This window comes from Trachymyrmex septentrionalis, unplaced genomic scaffold (assembly GCF_001594115.1).
Source record: "Trachymyrmex septentrionalis isolate Tsep2-gDNA-1 unplaced genomic scaffold, Tsep1.0 scaffold81, whole genome shotgun sequence".
Taxonomy (NCBI): Eukaryota; Metazoa; Arthropoda; class Insecta; order Hymenoptera; family Formicidae; genus Trachymyrmex; species Trachymyrmex septentrionalis.
Window position 1 is genome coordinate 1,056,353 of NW_017305997.1, and position 20,169 is coordinate 1,076,521.

General features: G+C 37.9%; 1 protein-coding gene across 1 annotated transcript in view; it reads right to left on the bottom strand.

The window, feature by feature from the left end:
- The window catches only part of LOC108754827, an 89,026-nt gene that overhangs the window by 3,092 nt on the left and 65,765 nt on the right, over window positions 1–20,169 (bottom strand). The window contains exons 5-8 of the mRNA XM_018497449.1: window positions 13,716–14,641; window positions 11,672–13,289; window positions 724–919; window positions 76–195 (exon numbers count right to left, since the gene is read on the bottom strand). Of these exons, the coding sequence (XP_018352951.1) occupies window positions 76–195; window positions 724–919; window positions 11,672–13,289; window positions 13,716–14,641 (2,860 nt within the window). The remainder of the gene's footprint in view (window positions 1–75; window positions 196–723; window positions 920–11,671; window positions 13,290–13,715; window positions 14,642–20,169) is intronic.

The window sequence follows — 20,169 nt, forward strand, 5'->3', positions numbered from 1 at the left end:
GAATCCGTAATGTTCAATAAATATTTGTTCAAATTATTGAATATGCAAACAAATATTTATTTAAGTATTACTTACTTCAGGGATAGGGAATAGTCTTGTTTGGTCGATTCGCTGTTCCTCACCAGATAGCTTCCTTCTTGGTGAACTCGCAGAAGACCCTCTGCCTCGATGCGTGTGATAGAGCCGTGATACCATCTAAATACAAGATCTCTCTTCAAATAACGTGCATTAATCCGCGAAGTTTACTGCACGAAAATAACGGTTAAAATATGAAGAATTTAGATCTTTATAAATACAGATCTGAAAATAGTTTTTTCGACCATTAAAATATTGTAATTATAGGAAAGTCACGTTGATTGCTATAGAATGCTTTTCAAACGCAAATTTTTTTACAACATTGCTCATATCATGTTTGAGATTTCTATATAATTAATTTTAATAGGTTAACAAAATTATTTTCAGATCTGCATCTAATCAAAATTTTTAATACTTTAGCAAAATCGTTTTTTCTACGTGCGGGAAACATTTCAAAAAGTACTTGTGCAAAGTTGAAAGATACAAGCGCACAAATGAAAATAACTTTGAAAATGTTAACAAACTCATTAGCGGTATTCAAGTCATCGAAACATTGTCCGTACATTAACGGTAATACCATGTTCGCTAAAACCCATGCAAAAATAAAGTATTTCGAAATAGCCCAGTAAAAGCCGATAAAACACTCACCCTTGTCTCTCTAATGGAAGCTCCACGTCAACCAGATCAGCTGATATTCGAGCGGTGCTGATTTCTAGCGGTAAACCGAGGTTTAGGCCACCAGGTTTTTTCGGCACCAATTGACCGCCCAAATTCGCACTCGTTCCAACTGCAATACTACTGGCATCCAGATTCAGAGTCATCTTCGGACGCGCCAGACCGCCGCCTGAAATGAGTCACCCGACAGTTAGACGCATCGTGGAGCTCCCGCCAGTAAACATCGATGATATACCGACTATACGGAATTGTAGGCGATCTGTCCTCGTAAGTTCTTTACGATTCCTTAATAATTGCTACAAATCAGAACTATGATATGTCGGAATTTATTCAAGCAACGAGCCGATTAAGTTGCATCCACAAAAAGTTGTTAAGGAATTATCAATATTATTTTGTCACTATTCTTAATTTTTTGTAAATGACTCGTCGCTTAAGACTAAGATAATTGAATCAGATAAAAATATTGATTGAATATTAAATAATTATATCATGAATAATGATAAATAAAAAAATGGTATTATTAAAATAATACTGTGACAAATCATTATTAAATAATAATATTAATATATAATAACATAAAATTGAATATAATATTAAAAGCGAAACAGTAATATGACTTGCAAATTCGACTAAAAGACATACGAGTAAGATTGCTTTCTAAAAAAAGTCTTTTTTTCAAACGTGATAGACTACTCTATCAAGAACAGTTTGTTCATACCTAACTTTTTATGATTACGTGACTTTTTGTCTTATCAGGGTCGAGGTGAACGATAATGATCGACGAAGGACACTCCGCATCAAAGAAACACCCCTGAATATAGTAGGACGCTAATTTCATTTGTTGGCGCAATCTCTTAGCGGTTGACTTCTCGGACGTGGTACATGACGCAGGTAAAACAAAATTGCTCTGACAGGTGTAACGTCGAGTTAGCCTCTTTCGCGACTTAATGTGTCCGAAGAGCACGTCGGAGTGCTTTCGTCTGGGTACGCATACATTTGCAGATATTTACGACGTCTCGGGTGAAAAAAAAAACAGATAGATAAGCGAAGTATCTGTAGTTACGAAATTTCATCACAGACATAAAAAATTTTAACAAATTGAAAAAACAAAATATTTAATTTTAATCTTTTAGAACCACTGTGTGATATGGCATATCTCCTGACTGTTTCTTTTAGTGTTTTTCTTTTACTGTTTTCTTTTCTTATTTTCCCAACTTTTTCATGTTATAATTTTTTATTAATAAAGATATATATATGTGTATATTTGTTTGTCATCATTTGGATAAAAAAAAATTAATCATGTGTTGTATAATTTTACACAATACTTAATGTATTGTATAAGAATTGACAAAACATATAACGTAGCACCGAAGGATTAAAGTGCGAGATTTTTATTTTTGTAAAAATTTAATTAAAATTGTATATTAATATAATAATATATCTAATAATTACTTTATCTATTACAATTTATTATAATTTTATTTTCGTAAGAATATAATTTTAATCTTAATGTAATAACATCTATAATAAAATTTTCTTCTTAATGTACGACAAATAATTATATTTGGCAAATTTTCGTTGGAAAGAAGTCGGTTTGAAACTTGTCATACGGTTTGGTGGAAATGACAATCAGTTCTAAAACATCTTTTACACGCACACCAAATTACGGTAAAAGAAAAGCCGAAAGACGGTGCGGGTAGATCTCTCACGCGCCATTTCTATTCAATTCCTCTTTGCGAAATACACGTTTCGGGAATGGTTAAACATTAACCGCGCCGCACGGCTAACGCTACTCGACGAGATTGCGTGCGTCTGTATTATTAAATTCAATCTGGCGATCGGCCCAGCAGATTTATCTGCCTGATTTTCCTCTTCCTCTTCCTCGGCGACGGTGTAAACGGTTTTTCTCGTCTCTGTCTTTGCTGGAATTTTCCTCCCAAGACCAAACTTGTCTTTTGTACAGCATCCACGCCATCCACCCTATGAGTAATCTCTTGTCCTGACACTCGTATCCTTATTCCCTGCCTCCTCCTTCTTCGCAGACTGTTTTAATATCCGTCTCTGACGGAGATACGTCTCAATCAATTTCTTCGCGGGCTTTCCGACCGCACGCTCCCACGGGAAATGGGGAGAAGCCGTCGAGATGTTCGGTACCGGATCGTACACAGGAACGTCAAGGACACGAGTAAACTCCGTCGGTGATCATCATATACGAGTTCGTAGCGTGCTTGCTTGCTTTAAGATCACCCGAAGTTTCGTCGAGTGATGTTTTGCGACGTCGTCTGGGAAAAAGGGAACGGTGATTGCGCGGCGTTGGAAAGTCAGAGAAGAGGAATAGCTAGGAAGGGCGGAAAATATTCGTTCGACGGGAGACACGCGAGACACGTCGCCGCAGACGTCTCCAGGGAAATTCCTGGTCACGAATGAAACTCGGAGACGGGGGTGTACACAGGAAATCTCGCAGGCGTTTGCCGTCAGGAGGCTACACGCCGTATCACGGACGGCGAACGGAAATTTTAATTCCCCGCGAAAATCAGGACGTATTGCGTATCATCAGAGACCGAGACTCGTCGGAATAACGCCAGCGTAGAAGCAGAGCAGCCTCGCGCCAGCTATCTGTATTTATTGCCGAGCAAAGAAGATCGAGGGTGGAACCCGCCGCAGAGATTTACGACGCTGGCGAATTTACTGCCTTGGGAAGCCGACACGTCAAACGCGCTCGAGAAAGGAGTCAATGGCGATTCCATTGAGTGGCAAGGCGCTATTAAAAAAGAGATGACACCTTATGACGGCGCAGTCACCCTACGCACGCAAATAGAAAGTTTGTCATTTTACAAAGTAAAACAGAGTAAAACTTTGAATTGTAAACGCGCCGAACGAAATCACTTGGAGCGAAATGCTTCAATGATTATCCAACGGAATTGTTGAATCAATCACATTTGCATTACGATCTGCAACCGTCGTTTCATTCGACAAACGTACAAATAGTCGCGTCGAAACTTTGGTTTTAAAAATTCTCGCGCATAAAATAACCATATAATGGAGAAGAAGATCTCGAAAGCTGCCAGTCACGATGAGCTTGCAATCTCGACGGCTCGCCACGAATGCGTCTTTAGCTGGTATTGCATCGTTACAAAGCACTACTCTCCCTCGAAGATATTTCGCAATAGCGCCGAAATACCCGAACAACAGATGCGAGACGCCATTGCCCTGGATAGGCCTTAGAGATCTCTTCGCCAACAGATGTTGCAGTTACACGCCCTTGAGCTCTTCTATCCCTTCGTCGACGGGCCCTTATCGACGCGATGGCAAACACTTCGAACCTGCTCGGAATAGTTGATACATCCACGATCCTCATGAAATATGAAGTACGATAGGCACACGTCAGACGTTTCCATCGTACGATTCGAATGATACTTGTACAATTTGTCCAAGGATCACCGATACCTCGATCTACGCTACTGACTGTGAGTACATTTATTATTTACGAAATATTCACTCTGGGACTTTCATTTTTTATTGATTAATAGCAGAAATTCAAGTTGTTGCTAACTGTGACTTGCGAACAGTGCTTCATATACTTTTGATAGAATCGTTCACAAAATATTTAATATTAATATTTAAAAAATATATATTTTTCTAATAAAAAATTTGTAACTTAAATAATAATTTAATCCGATTTGCATTAAGGCAACAGTATTACATTTTATTAACAAAGTAATATATTACTTTAAATGAACAAACTTTCTATCAAGAATCAAGTGTGCGCATATCACAATGAAATGTCAACTCTTTGAAGTAACAGAATCGGAAATTGTTAAGATCCTCAAGTCTGGCGGATAACGACATTACATAGTTAGTTATTGGCTAGTCCTTTGATATCTGATCATATCTTTCCCCTTGTCTGCTGGCGATGGCATGTTACGAGCTTAAAGATGATTTTATGGATGTCATCATTTTAAAGAGAGAAGTAGAATAATTATGGTAGAATAATTATGAAAATAATTATACGAAAAGAAGAGAGGAAATGATACAAAGATGTACGTTTTAATTCTTGTCAATTAATTCTTCATCGATAATGTTAGACTTTAAAGACATAGCCGATTTTTTAATTGTAAATTCTGGTAGATTTAAATCTATAAAAGAATAAGTGAAATACAATCCAATTTTTATGATAAAAATTTATTGTTAAAATGTTCTAGTATGTAAGAATTTGATCGATTTTTGTACAGTTTAAAACAATATAAAAATTTGCACTGAAGTTCGAAGATCCAGAGACAAAGGGTGAAAATTTCATATTGTCGATAAAGAGTTAAAATAACTTAAAATAACAAATTAATTGCAGACGAAAAAGATCAATGAATTCCTAAGATTAACAAGAGGAAGAGAGCGTTAGTAATATAATTTTTTAAATAGCAATGAAACTTTAAAAATTTATTTAAAAAGTAAACATAAGATTGTAAATGGTGTAAATAAAATCTATACGCAAGTAGCTTAAATTGAAAATTTTTTAAAAGTGGTTTACTAGTACAAAATATAAATAAAAGAGAGCATGCAGCCACAACACTAGATGTCTTAAGCGAAAGTCATATATTTAAAATTATAATATAATAACGTAGACATTTCAGTCAAGATTTGACCATCAGTACATACAAAAATAAAGACGTTAAAAATAAAAACATAAAATTAAACAATAAACACTAGTCAGAAAAGATTAAGTCAGTAAAAAAATTTTCAATTTGCTTATGGTATGAGATAACAGAGTAATTTGACAAAACTTGAAGTTGAACATTACCTAATCGCTAATGAATTATTTTCTATTACACGTAGGATTCCTTACTACAAGAAGTAAAGTGCCACTCCGTGTGGCAAATACGGAATTTCCAGATTCATGTATTTTTTGACGCAAAATCTCGCAAGTGCAATTCAAAGTTAATAGTATAAAATTAAACAACAAAAATTGAAATTTTTTATAAGAACAATTACTGACAAAAATGTCAGCATTTGCCTAGATAATCTAGTGTGGCTGTATCCCTCCCTTTTATTTATAGCAAATAGCTTAACTTAATTATCTCTCATTTTCGTGTACTGTGTCAAGCATAATTATCAAAACACATTAATTCTAGTCTGGCGATAGAACTCGCCAGTAGAAATCCCCGAGTATAGTCAGCCGAATAGCGGTTCGCTTCGTGGTGGCGTTTTGGATCGGTACCAAATGGATAACAGTCGACAGTCGTGACTTGTGACATCAGGCAAACAGTACGTGACTAGATTCTTGAACCAGTAAAATTGCGTTTATCCGTAGCCAGGACATCATCATATGAAGTTTAATGCATACAACAAGCGCTGTTTGTGTTCGTGCAAAATCCACTCTCCGAGCAAAGAATTTGAAAACAGAGTGCACGTAACATACGCAATTTGCCAGCTCTTTTAAAATTCACAAGCTGTAAAAATTCGTCAGTACACAGACGGTCGTTAAAAATCTGCATTCGCAAAAAACCATGAAAATTAGAGCTCGTTGGGCTCGACGTGGGTTTAATTTCACTTCGTTAACAAGCGTCATACGCTAGAAAAAAAATTGTATCTAGTTATTAAATTTAATTATGTACAAATATAATATTCGCATAATGTCCTTATTATCCAACAAACTATATAAATAATCACGTTATTGCTCATCCATGAGGCATTAATTCAAATTTTTTTGCAGTTGACGATGCGACATATTTAAAATAAATTTTCTAAAGGCGATACGTTTAAAATAAGATCCTTGATTATATTCACAAGTTAGTTTGGCCACTATCAACTGCCAAATGGTTAAACTGTATGTGTGATGTTGATTTAAGCGTACGTGGCATCTAAGTAAATAGTTACGATATAATGGAATTTCGGATTCTTTTACGTCAGGGACGGAGTAAACAGAATAATTTGCGACGAACGTTCGAGGCCACGTTTCGAGCGATCGAAAACAACGGTAAAATCATGGCAATATCTGTCCCACAATTCACATAGATAGGTATTCTTCATGACCTTTTCTCGAGTGAATCCAACGCCGTTACAGCCAGAGAAATAAAATAAAGAAAACATTCTTAAATGTTCCTTACGAATTAAATCAAGAATACACGATTTTGATTTTAGATACTATCTTTTCTTCTTTCGTCTTCTTTTTTCTTTTTATTCTCTTGAGCATTTATCCTTAAACGACAAAAACAAGGTGTTTTTGCTTGAAACTCTTGGATCGCATTTGGTAGATGAGAATACGGATCGTCACGGCGGAAAAACAAAGACTCTGATGTAAGTTACACTTAACAACTTCAGTCGTAAACAACCGGAAGAGGTCTTGTGTACGCATGCTTCTTCTACCATTTGCCAAACCTTTCCCGGTGTACCCAACGAAGCGAGCCGAGCCAGATATCACCGCGTCAATGCAGTTTTTTGCTTCTCTCTTCCCTCTTCTTTGGACCGTTAACGATCGCCACTAGCTATGCGTTCACGTGGTCGGCCTGGTCGGCCATTAAATGGCCTACACGCGAGACAGATGTGCTCGTCGAGATTGCAAGTATCAATTTTTTCGCTGTCGTAAACGACCTAAAGCGATGATGCAAAAAAGTCGAATGTATTTACAGATCAAGTGCGTGGTGTACGAGCGAAATACAACTACTTCTCGTTTTCACGAGATATACATTATCATTGATTTATTTCATTATATTTACTTCACCGAGAGTGCGATAATGCCGCTATCAAAGGGGTTGTTTCAATGATGACGTTTGAAAGAGATGATCGGAAAGGGGACAGTGCAAACTTGTCGCAAGTAGGGCGTAATATTTCCGATATTTTCAATGCGCGCCTATCTTCCTGGTGACACGTTCTCTACACATCGATACTCGATATATAAGTACACACATAAACCCACGTTGTGTACGTGGGAAGAGTATGCAAAGCAGAACGAAGCAGTGGCTTTGGGATGTGTACTCTACCCTCCACTCCTGTCTCTATAATGCATTGTGGACCTGCACAAGCTGATGGCTTTTATCTAAAGCACAATACACTGTTTTCCTTCCAGGTTGGCCGTCCGTCAATGCTACTGAAATGTAAAAATGATACGCTGAAGGAAAAATCACCTGGTCTCATTGTCGCTGACCCGTCACCCACAGTTTTTAAAAAAGTAGATAAATTCCCGTTTTCATCATGAGATTAACTTTAATCTCGGTTCAATTTAATTCTTTATTTTTTTTTTGCTCTAAGAATTTTAAGAGTTTTGAGAAAAAGAGTAGTTGAAGCAAGATTAAAGATAATTAATAAAAACAGACATAAGACGCCCAGACAAACTTGAAATGATGGATCGATAATATTACCGAAAAAAGGAATAATTTTTTAATTCAAATTGATTTAATGTAATAAAAAGCAAGTATTGTTAATTAAACAGTCAATAAAAATATATCTGCGCTAATAATATTAACGTTATTAATAGTCAAAATATCGGAAAAATGTAGATGGTAATAACTAAATCGCCTCATCGGTCAAGATGGCTTATCGTGATCGACGACCTATTCGCACTAACAAACCAATAAAATGATACGCTAGCCACGTGCGATAGTCGAAGGCAAAGAAACCGATCGATCACCCACCCTGCTAAGCCTCCCACTTCCAAAGAAGTAATTGTCGACAACGGAACGCGTAAAAAGCGTATATCTTTGGAAAAATCTGGTCCTGATTACGTGCTAACGCATTCGAACGTCTCGTTCCTTCATATCTCCCTTTTTCCCTGGTCCCTCTTCAAAAGCTAATTTACGAATCCGACATCCATCAACCGGGAAAAATATCACGAGTTCCGATTCGCTCGCCAGCCGGCTGCCAAATCGAGATGCAGAATATTATGTGTGGGGAGAACGCATCGATTACGAAGTGACAAGTACTTTTAATTTTATTAAATTTGGTTCTACATTTGGTTGCAACTAAATAACGTTTTAATTTGATATTCGCGCGACTCCGTAATCATAAAATTTTATAAAACCTCCGGGGACGTATATGAGCCCGACATTATACAATATAATCACACGCTGCATAAACGAGTACATAATTTTCGTTGCCATTAAAACGCGCTCGCGCACAGCTGTTTGGAGTAGCTGGAGCTTTTTTATGTCTCTCGTACATTTAGCAACGAAAAGCCCGTCATAGTGAAATGTTCGACCAGCCGTAGTCGAAATAATTTGCAGTTTCGCGAGAATGCAATGTGACAACTGCACTTTCGTTATCTAGCAAACGGAAAGGACCAGCCCAACAAACAAACTCTAGTGCGTCGCATTCACGTATTTACCCGTACATTGATTAAACTTCGTGCAGACGACGGCTATTTATTCATATTTTCGACGAGGTAGTTGCTCAAAGAGCGATTACAACTGAGTGACATGACTGGGCTTTTATCAGCAAAATCGAGTGCGTCGTACGTTTCATTTTGATACCGTACTTTATTGTCGAATAAATTCTACCGAATTGATGCACATACTTGTGTCAAATATGCAATAAACAAATTTAAGCTTCTGTAATTCTTACCAATTGTAACAATATCGTTACGTTGTCGTTGTGCAAGTAATTAATTTATACATAGTAGAAAAGTTGCGCAAAACTCGGAAAAAAATGTTTTATATATAATTATATAAAATTATAAACAATTACATTATAATTATATGGGGATATTTTATACATAATTATATGTAATTATATAAAATATGTCCGTGTACCTACATAAAATTTTTTCTCGGGGACATTAACGATATCGTTACAGTCGTTGCAGAATAAAGTTCTTGATTCTGTAAAAGATTTAATTAATTCATTTCATTATATACTTTTTTAAAAATCAAGAACTAAATAAAGAAAGCCTATCTCAACGTCATTCGTGCATAAATTATTGTGTTTAACAATACAAAATTGAAATTTATATATAGTTTATCTTCTGCAGACTTGTTAAAAGATAGAGAGAAATCTACGTTCCTTCAGAGAAATTGTTAACAACTTTTTTAGATTGTTAACTTTTTTTACGATATATTACATAACGATAAAAAAGGAATATTAATTCGTTTCACAATTGCGTAATTTGTCCCTTGCTCGACGAGACCTGCAAGTGATAATCGTCTGCGCTTTAAATCACCCAGGCAACGACGCAAAAGCGAGTGGCGTGCTTTAGAGCCCCGAGCAAAGGCCGTAATTGATTAAATAAATCCGCGTCGACGTATTTCACGGCGTGAGGAATCACTCGTTGTACGGTCGCCGTCGTCGTCCACATGTTCTTCCAGGCGAGAAAAAAAAACAGTTCCCAAGGACCCGTAAAACTTCCAGGCAAAACAGATTTACCGAGCATTCCGTGCCTTTATTGGCATTCGACCGACGATAAAAATAGTCGCCCGCTCTCTCTCTTTCCTCGTCGCCCACGTTCCTTTTCTCACCCACCTCATCCCGGTAGGTCTATACATCAGCGCGCGTAAATCCAAGCCTGCCCAAGCCTACCCCTCGTGTACTAGCATTTACCGTTGTCCCTCGCAGATCGACGTCACCGCAGGTTGCGGCTCCCTCGGCCGTAGGCGGTATGCAGCGCGAGAGAGCTCGTTCTCTCGTGCCTCTCGCATTAGAGCTTTCGCAATTTGGAAACTCGGAGGGTAGACGACGTGCGTTCAAAGTCCCATCAGGTTGGACGATACAGCTTCGGGGATGGGGGGGGGGATAACAGGAGAGGGTGCCCGGTGTGACGGCAGCGACGGTGGTGGCTTAATCACCCGACTAATTCCGAACGTTTCGCGGTGCACTTGCATTGGGCACAAATTCACTCGCCAGCGATAAATTATTGATGTCCTATGATTCGTACTATTAATGTGATCTAAATTACACGCTGGCGGTTACTTCAATACTACTTGATAAATTGCAGTAGCCCAACATCGATCCGTAATTATTGCTCGTTTCCGAATTATATAGCTATGAGTCATTATATTAATATATACAATAATATATACAAATGCCACAAATGTTTGTCTATAATATGTTTACTACCTATAATATATAGTTTCATTATATAATAATAAATGTGGGTTTAATATATTCAAATAACCTACATGGATAAATTACTTAATACTTTGACATACATTTGAACAAAATTATATTACCAATTATTATAATACTTATTTAACTATTAATGCTGTGTAGTAAATTAATACGAATATTCGAGACGCGAAATCACTTAGTTAGTATTTGTGGCAAAATTATTAGAAACTGTAGAATTTCACCATAATTTTAAATAGTTTTGCTACAATTTCTAATAATCATTTCGCGTTTCTAATAATTCGTTTCCTTGAAAGAATAATAAACTAGAAGAAATGATAATATTATAGTATATTTAGTGCACTAAAGGATAGTCATATGCGGCATTAATACATGGTTGACAAAGAGGCGTGTGTGTTTATAGTGAATATCCAACCGTTGGGAGCAACTAAGTGAAGCTTAACGATGTTAGCTGTTGTCTGGAAGGTTCATAACGATCAGCATCAAATTACGGTAGCCCCTCTGCCCTGATGAGTACTTAGTTTACCTCGAGGTGCCGAAAGTACGGTTTTTATTGATTTAATGGCTAGACGCTTGATTAAAAAGAAAGATAAACTCAAACTACCCTCGTGGCTTTCCTTTTACGTTAATTATCTTTAAAAAATACTTGATTTAAAAAAAAACAATACTCATCGCATTTATATGTATATCTATATAATTTAAAATACATAAAAAATAAAACACGGAAAAAGAGTATTTGAAAAATGTAATCGTATTAATGATGATTATATATTTATATGCTGTATTCACTTATTTATTACTAACATTTAATAAAACTTATATTTTCAGAGTTACGATATAAAATACAAAAATATGTAAATTAGAGAGAACTTACCAAATAAAAGAGGCGGCTCCACATCGCGTACCGAAAGACTGGATGACGCCTGAGACGCACTGGATTCGGTACTCTGAGTACATCTGAGACGTTTCCTGAGTTTCGGCATATCAAAGGGTAGATCTCTTAAGTCTACACTGGTCGCACTTCCGGATGTAGTGGCATCTTGTTGCATCAGCAGCCGTCTTCTACGTAGCTTCGGCATATCGAAAGGTAGATCCGAGAGTTCCGGCTCATTATCGACGAAATTAATATTGTCAAGCTGCGGCTTTAACAAATGGAACCCGAAAGGTTTGCACTTGATACCAGCGCGGGATTCAATGGATATACCGCTGTCCGAACCCTGGATCTCCGCGTCGCCCGACGACGATGACTGCAAAGCGAGATTAATAAGATTCTTATTCTGCGGCGTTCGCCGCTTCTTAAAAGACGTGTCCATAGGCGACGTGACTGTATTCGTGTTGGTGTTGTTGCCCGCAGTGACGTTATTCTCCGCGGTGATGTTCTCCTCGGGCGAGGCTTTCTGTGAGTTATTGTTGCGATTGTTGTCGGAAGTCTCCGAGGCCGGCTCTTGCGACGACTTGTCGGAGATTGGCGAGAGGATATGCAACTTGGTGGCGTGATGATTTAGAAAGCCAGGTAGCGACGGATGTTGATGATGATGGTAGCAGTTGGTACCGCCGCTGTCGGAACTGTGGGAGCTCAGTGATCTGGTGCTGTGCCGACTGTCGGAGCTGCTGGTCGATCTATTCCCCTCACTAGTGCTACTTCTGATGGACTCCATGCTACCGCCGCTGCTGCTGGTCGCCATGCTCTCCGTGCTGGAGTAACCAATGCGACGCCTCGAAGTACGGAACTTGAACTCTAAAAGGCCAGCGTCTCTTCGCGGTCGCGCAAGATCGCTCTCCGCTTCATGGGGCCTACCCTTGAACTCCATTATCGGCCTATTCTCGCGGATTAGACTGCGTGGTCGCGGTCTTTCCTCCCGAGGCCTGTCCTTAAACTCCAGTATAAGCTCCTTATCAAATCGCCGGCCCTGCGAAGAATCAATGTTTTCCTGGATAAAGGTCTTTGGCCGACTCTTGATTTCAAGAATGCTGCCCTCGCTGCTCTGCGGTGATTCTTTGGCGCGCAACAACGATTTCACTGGTAATCTCATGTCCTTCAAGCGAGGATGATCTTGCTGCGAAGGTAAATTTGGCGCGCTGCGAATGTTCAACAGCAAATGATCTCGGTTTCCGTGAAATTTCGCGGGTAAGGGTGCGGTCGACGGTGGTGACGGTGTATAATCGCGCGCTGGTAATCTCGGCGATCCGGTTTTCTCGGCGCTCGAATTGATCTGGAGGGACTCGATATCTTGGGACAAAGTAGATATATTGTCTGACTGTTGTTGCGATTGTTGCTGCTGCTGTTGTTGCTGTTGCTGCTGCTGCTGCTGCTGTTGCTGTTGCTGTTGCAGACGGCTCGGAATCGGTTTTGGGCGGAGAAGTACGACCTTACGTCTATCCTTGTTTGACTGCGATTGGCCAGCATAAGGAAGCGACTGCTGATGTTGTTGCTTCAACGTGTCCGTTGACGAACTCGTTCTACTCATTGGCGCGGTATTACCACTTCGTATCTGCGTATTGTTTTATTTTATTTAAAACTTGCTTTTTACGCGGAAAAAAACGGGTTTGCTGATGTATCAACGAAAGCTAGATTACAATTCTAAAAATAATTTTGTTTTTTAAATTATCAAAATAGTAATATAGAACACTGAAACGGATTGCTAAAATATTAAAATGTTTTGCAGCATTGTTATCTGTATCTAATTAAATTTTTTGATACTTTAGTAAAACCGTTATTTTCGTGTGCAAATAGAATATAATAATAGCATTTCTATAATTTTCATTTGAATACTGAATAGAGCAAAATTCAGGGAAATATGTTATTTAAGAACAAAAAGACAGAAAATGGAAATGACAGCTTGCAAATAAAAAAATCTCTATCGCATTTAATTCAGTATCAAAGTTGACAATAGCTTAAAACCAATGTAAAAACATACCTGGGAATGCAGTACCGCGTGATTAGTGACTCGATCGAGATCGTCAAGATCATCGTCGGAGCGATTGACCTTGCAGTCGAAGGCCGTCTCGTAGAGATGACGTTGCCTAGCCATTCCTTCCTCGTCCTCTTCCTCAGGCTCCGCGTCCTCCTCGTCCCCCTCTTCACCCTCGTCCTCACCCTCCACGTCGTCCTCGTTCTCGACGAGTATCAGCTGCGGGTCTATCCTCCGCGTACGTCGTAGCTTGCGCACTTGATGCCGCGCCCCTTGCGGCTGCCGTCGGTCTAGCTCATCCTCCTCCTCTTCGGGCGATGCGACGCAGGTACAAACGGTGGTAGGCAGATCATGGCTCAACAGCCTATGAGGAGGCATGAGGGTATGATCCCACTCGGTGATGATGCACGACGAGAGGATCTCGTTTCTGCCTGGAACACCATGCTCGTTCCCCGATGTGGGGCTCACTAGATCCTGACTGCGATAATGCGACGGTAACGGCGGCGGCGGATACTGCTGTTGTGCTTGTTGATAATGCCGTGGCTGAGATGAATACGATCCTCCATCACCCGCTACCGAGTTTCTTTTGGGTAAACCGGGTGTGCGCGAACGCTCGTCTGGTACATCGAGACTGACGCTCTTACGATACTTATTTGGCTGCGACTTGGACTGTTGCTCCGGTACCTTAAAAAGATCGCCGTAATAATATGGCGATGGATGACGCACGGGTTGAGCGGACTCGGTCGGGGATTGATCAGTGAGATGTACTAAAGCGACGCAGTCTACGAGCAGACCATCGGTTGAAGTTAAAGTGTCCCTGTCCGCTGATGGAGCTCGGGCCGAGGTAGCATAGACACTATTCTTTCGTTTTCTAACGATCACTGCTCGCCCGTCTTCGTCGTCTTCGCAGGACGAACCAGATGCTGAAGGATCTGTAGATTGTTTAAAATAGAACGGTAATTATAAGATGTTATTACCTCTTATTAACTTTAATCGATATTCACTAATCTAACACTCGGACATTTCTTTAACTACGCTAAATCAAAACTGTATGTAAATATAATAAAATATTTATTAAATTGATAAAAATTGGTCCAATGAATTCTCATAATAATTTAGATTATAAAACTATTACTGGAATTCATTGCAAGAATGAATAGTTATATAAATGAATCCCAGTATTGCATCAATGAATTAATTCACATTAAGTTGGACATTGATTAACGATCATTTATTGGACCAAAAAGAGCAAAATTTTTTCAATGCACTTTATAAAAAATTGTTTGTAACAAATATTTTTCACAACCTAATATAATTTTAATTTACATAAGACACATCTTATTCCTCGTACTTTGTCCTTTAAAATAAAAAAAATTGTTTAATTATATTAATTTTAAGTAATATTAAAGTACACTACAGGATCTGTGAATACTGATTAGGACATGGATTAGAGTTAATGAAAGCCTAGTAATAACAAGTTACAAACATAATTTGTATAATTCTTGTATAATTTAATAATGCTATATGAAAAGATAATTTTGGCTCGTCTAACATTTAAATATCGAGACAGAAATGATAAAAAGCTCATTGATCATGAACGCAAAGATTCATGCGTAAAATGATGTCCTAGCCATATAAAGCTTACTTTCGAGAACCCCAAAAATGGCGCAAAATTTTCATAATCGTCCTGTAAAGGAAGTACGGGGGAGTTGGTCCGCCGAAGAAAGAGAACGAAGCTCACGGGGAAAGCAAAATTGCCTTGAAATGGCAGCCTTATCTCCTTAAAAATCACTTCCTCCGTCCATAGGATATTACCGTAATGGTCCCTGGCTTCCTTGCCTGACGTCCTATCCTCCATCCCCCCCATCTTGTTCAACCACCCCTTTCAGCCTCTTTGTATTCGTCGACCCGTTCGAGTATCATCTAATGCTTCTTTAGACCTTACGATCGTGTCACGACCATTCGCGGTAGCAACGAGAGAAAGGGAAAGCAAAACCGAGCAGATGGAGGAGACACAAAATTACGCAGACACCCGGTACATTATATAAGCAAGGTACACATGCGGAATAGACGAAAGGACTGAAGATAATGGGCACATTATGCTCGACCAGAGAGGGCTCCATCGAAATCCTTCCTCGTTCCCTCCTTTCTTATGAAGGCGGCAAGAACGAGATGCATCATAAACCATGTTGGTTGCTGCTTTTGACAGGGATCGTCGCGGATATACGGATGAACTTGCCGAACGAGAAAAAAAAATTATTATCGGAAGCCGCGCTCTCTGGTTCATCGCATCGTCCAGCCAGTACTGCTGCACCAGACACAAAGGCTCGCAGCATCAGGATGCGGATATCGACCGCTTAGAGTGCAATAGGCAGTCTTTGTACGTCTCTTTGTCGCCAAGTAATTTGTTTTTGATCGATCTCCGTACACAATGTGAGTAATCATATCGCGCACGCGTCAAATGCACATTGTACAATGTACATTGTACAATGTACATTGTACAATGTAGTTATTTAAAGATGTGGATTACGGTATGGCTTTGAACATTTATCTTACCGTTCACTGTGCTCAGTTTATTAATATCCGCGGTTTATTTAATAGAAGCTCCACTAACTTAATTTTTTCAAATAATATCATAATCTTCTATATTAATTTTTATACTAAAAAATGGAAACAGCAGCTCGCGTTACGGTATTTGCGCTGACTGTCAATAAAACTTTTATCTTTCTTTTTATATTAATCATAATTAATCATAATTTCAATAATATTTATGTTAATAAACATTATTTGTGTCATAATATAATATTTATAACATTATTTTCCTTTTCAAGCTCGGTTTAAAATACTCCAATTCACAATTTCATTCATTGAAATAATTATAATTTTTGTACAACTATGTATTACATATCTTTTTTTTAAATTAATTTTCTATTTCTGTAACGATATTTATTTTTGTTTTTTAAAACACTTTTTTACACTTTTTTCAGAAATCTCTTGCATTCGTTATAACTTTTGATACTATTATTAAAAACTTTTCTTCGTTTCTAGATTTATATTCTATAAAATTTAGTATGTTCTCATTTTAAAGAATTAATTAAAATCCATTAAATTTATGGAAAATATGGCAAAAAAAGTTTGGAGTCTAAAATATTCGTTCTGTGTAAATTAGAATGATTGACATTGTTATAGTTGAGATATTAAAGATATTAGTTAGTATGTGACTATAATACAATATACATTTTGTAATTGTCAGATGTACACATATATTAAATATATTTTAATAATTTCAAGTTTATTAAATTCAATGCAGAAAATTATATAGAGTTAGTTAAATATAAATATACTAAACTTATAAATAAATTCAGAAATACCGATGAGTACAATAGAGTATAGATTTACTTTATATTATTATGCCATGGTACTGGTCAGGTAAAATCACTGTGGGATCCATAACGCGGCAGGATATCCCCAATTTCCTGCGTATTTCACTATCACAAGAGGGTTTAAACTTCATTTTCCATGGTCAAATACAAAGGAGTGGCGCGACTGGGGGATTCGTAAAGCACGAAATGGGGAATTAATTTCTGGACAATGATTCCGACAAATTATCGCACTATCCGCCTGTCGCCATAAAATGGGGACGAACCGCGTGCGATTCCATTTTATCTTCTCCTTCGAACTCGCGGCACATTCTTGGCAGCGGGTGACAAACGGCGAAGAAGCCCCGGATACGAGAAGCTGCGGAAGAAATGGTCCCTACGAAACCAGACGTTGTCTACGTATTCAAACTTTCACAAAGGGGCAGGAAGGCGACTGATGACCCATCCCCTTCGCGAGGATGAAAAACGGGAGTGTGGATCCATTACCTTTTCTTTTCACCTGAAGCTACTTTTCTACCGACTTTGTTCGGCAAAACTTTTCACCGTTAAACTTTTAAACATTCAAAAAGATTCGGTGTGCGCAGGATTAGACAGAACACCGATCCGCAGGATTAATGGTAAAAATACAATACTGGATGTTGCAACATCAGAGCGGAATGCTAACGAGGAAACGCAATATTGTTTTGCGCAGTTGGTGATGTAATATCATGATAAAATTATATTAGAGAAACGTGCTGAGAGATAGGGGAACTCAATCCTCGGGAAACAAAAAACAAGATAAAGAAAACTCCTGTGGAAGTGAGATCGAAGAAGGCATGAATATGTATTTGCATCTGTTTCGTTCGTGCAAACTCAAGCAAGACGTAGGATTAAGTCTCGGAAAAGTAAACATATTAAAATACTGCAATAAGCAAGAAAACGTTATTTATGTTTATTACAATATTTCAAGCAATCTACGGTTGAATAAAAAATAAAACTGAAACCTCTTTATCTTAAAAAATATAAAGTGTGACGACTCGTAATTTTTTTTTTTTTTTTTTACTTTTTATTATGGAGGACACACAAAAATTACATTTCAAGGCTGCTCTACATACGACCAATTGCATTGCCCTCTCGCGTCGTTATTATTCGTTTGCAAGCGAGAAATATTGCAATGGACAGTACGACCTTTCATTGAATGCGCACGCAAACATACATATATATAAAAGCATACTGGCGTGTCGCCAAATTGCAGTGATATTGATTAACAATCAATAATCTGATCTGTAAAATATCTGTCAAGGGTCGACTGCATGGAAGAGAGAATAGCGAACTTGAAGGTTGATGATCGAGCAGTTCAATTAAATTGGACTGAATTACATATATTGGCCGAAAAAAATGCAAACGTCCACTCTTGTGTGACGTAAACCAATTTTTTAAATTGATGAATAAAACATTCGGAATAGTAGTTGAGTTCAAATATCTATCTGCAACTGGCATACCTATGTAAATATACTATTTATAGTAATATGAAAATATAATTATGTGTCAGGTGCTTTTCCTAAATAATTGTTGAGATTTTATTGAGAATTATATGTTATATATTATGATATATATTTATAATACATAATTAAATAAGTTTAGTAAGCAAAGATAAGTGCTATGTAAAATAGAGCAGTGAAAAATCCGTTGACGGATTCAGATGAATAAATGACTAATTATTGTACAATATATAACATGGGACGTGTAGATGAGCCAGTAACGGATACTACATGCGAATGAGTGATCGAGTGACAGAAAATGAAAGAGGGTACGTGTATGCAGAGTTAGGGGCGACGATACATCGGGGGTAGGCAGTACCTACCCTAATGAATCTATTACGGCCGGTGAGCGACAACCCTCGCCTAGCAATCACTACAGATAACACGAAACATTGTCGCATGCATCCTGTTTACATGAGTCTGTAGATAACGAAGATGAACATCCGAGACGATCTATTTTGGATTTACAATGCATAGGATCTACGTGCGAACTAGATGAGGAGAAACAAAAAAAAAACTAGCAAGAGAGTTGTTATCTGCCTCGATTAAGGTCAGTAGATAACGACATTGCAATCAATTTTTCATTAGGAACAGTCGTCAAGGCTATGGCATGTAATCCATAATAGCTCGCTGTTAAAAATCGTTTATAAACCTCATAATATTATACAGCTCATTTTAATATCTGCCAAATCATCTAGGTATAAAAATAAGAATAATTTTATATCACTAATAAAAAAATCACATTAAATAATATAAATTGATATTATAATATAAATTTTAAAATTTAATTAATAATAATATAAATATTAATTAAATTTTCCGTTTGGAGTTTATCTCATTTAAAGTTACATAAATTATTATTATTTGAAGCTACGTATAATTATATTTGTGCAAATCATAATAATTATACAACATATCATACTTCGAGAAGAGATCATTTCAGCAAATACTATATCCATCTCAGCATGTCGTTAACACAAAGCTCTAACTATTGCAACAGTATTTTATCTTGGGATCAGATTCTCAATTATATGATAATCCGGAACACATAACTTCATCTTGACCGCAATGATCGCAACGCTGTTTATGCAATCTTTCATTTCTCCTACAATTGACGGTCAGAGGTAGGATAAAATTCCGGGGAAATTTCTATATAAGAAAGACCGTAACGTAAGCTCGGAACCACTTCGCTCGGCATTTTATTAGATATTGTCCCCGTAACGTGACCGAGGTGGTGATAGTGTGTCTGCGGGATATGTGAATCGTGGGATTGTATCGTCTTTCAGACGGAAGAAAGACGAAAAAGTAGGAAGATATAAGATGGCGGCGCAATTGCCCGATCTCGGATGATATCGCTAGTCAACGTTCAGGAGGATCTTCGGGGCATCTTACGAAGCAGCTAAAGATTACGGGCCAATCTCGGTTATTGGCTCCGTCGCGCCAGGATCCACGGTTACGATCGTGAGATTGACCAAAGTATCTCGTACGAAATGTGTCAGCCGTGTCGAGAGAGAGAGAGAGAGAGAGAGAGAGAGAGAGAGAGAGAGAGAGAGAGAGAGA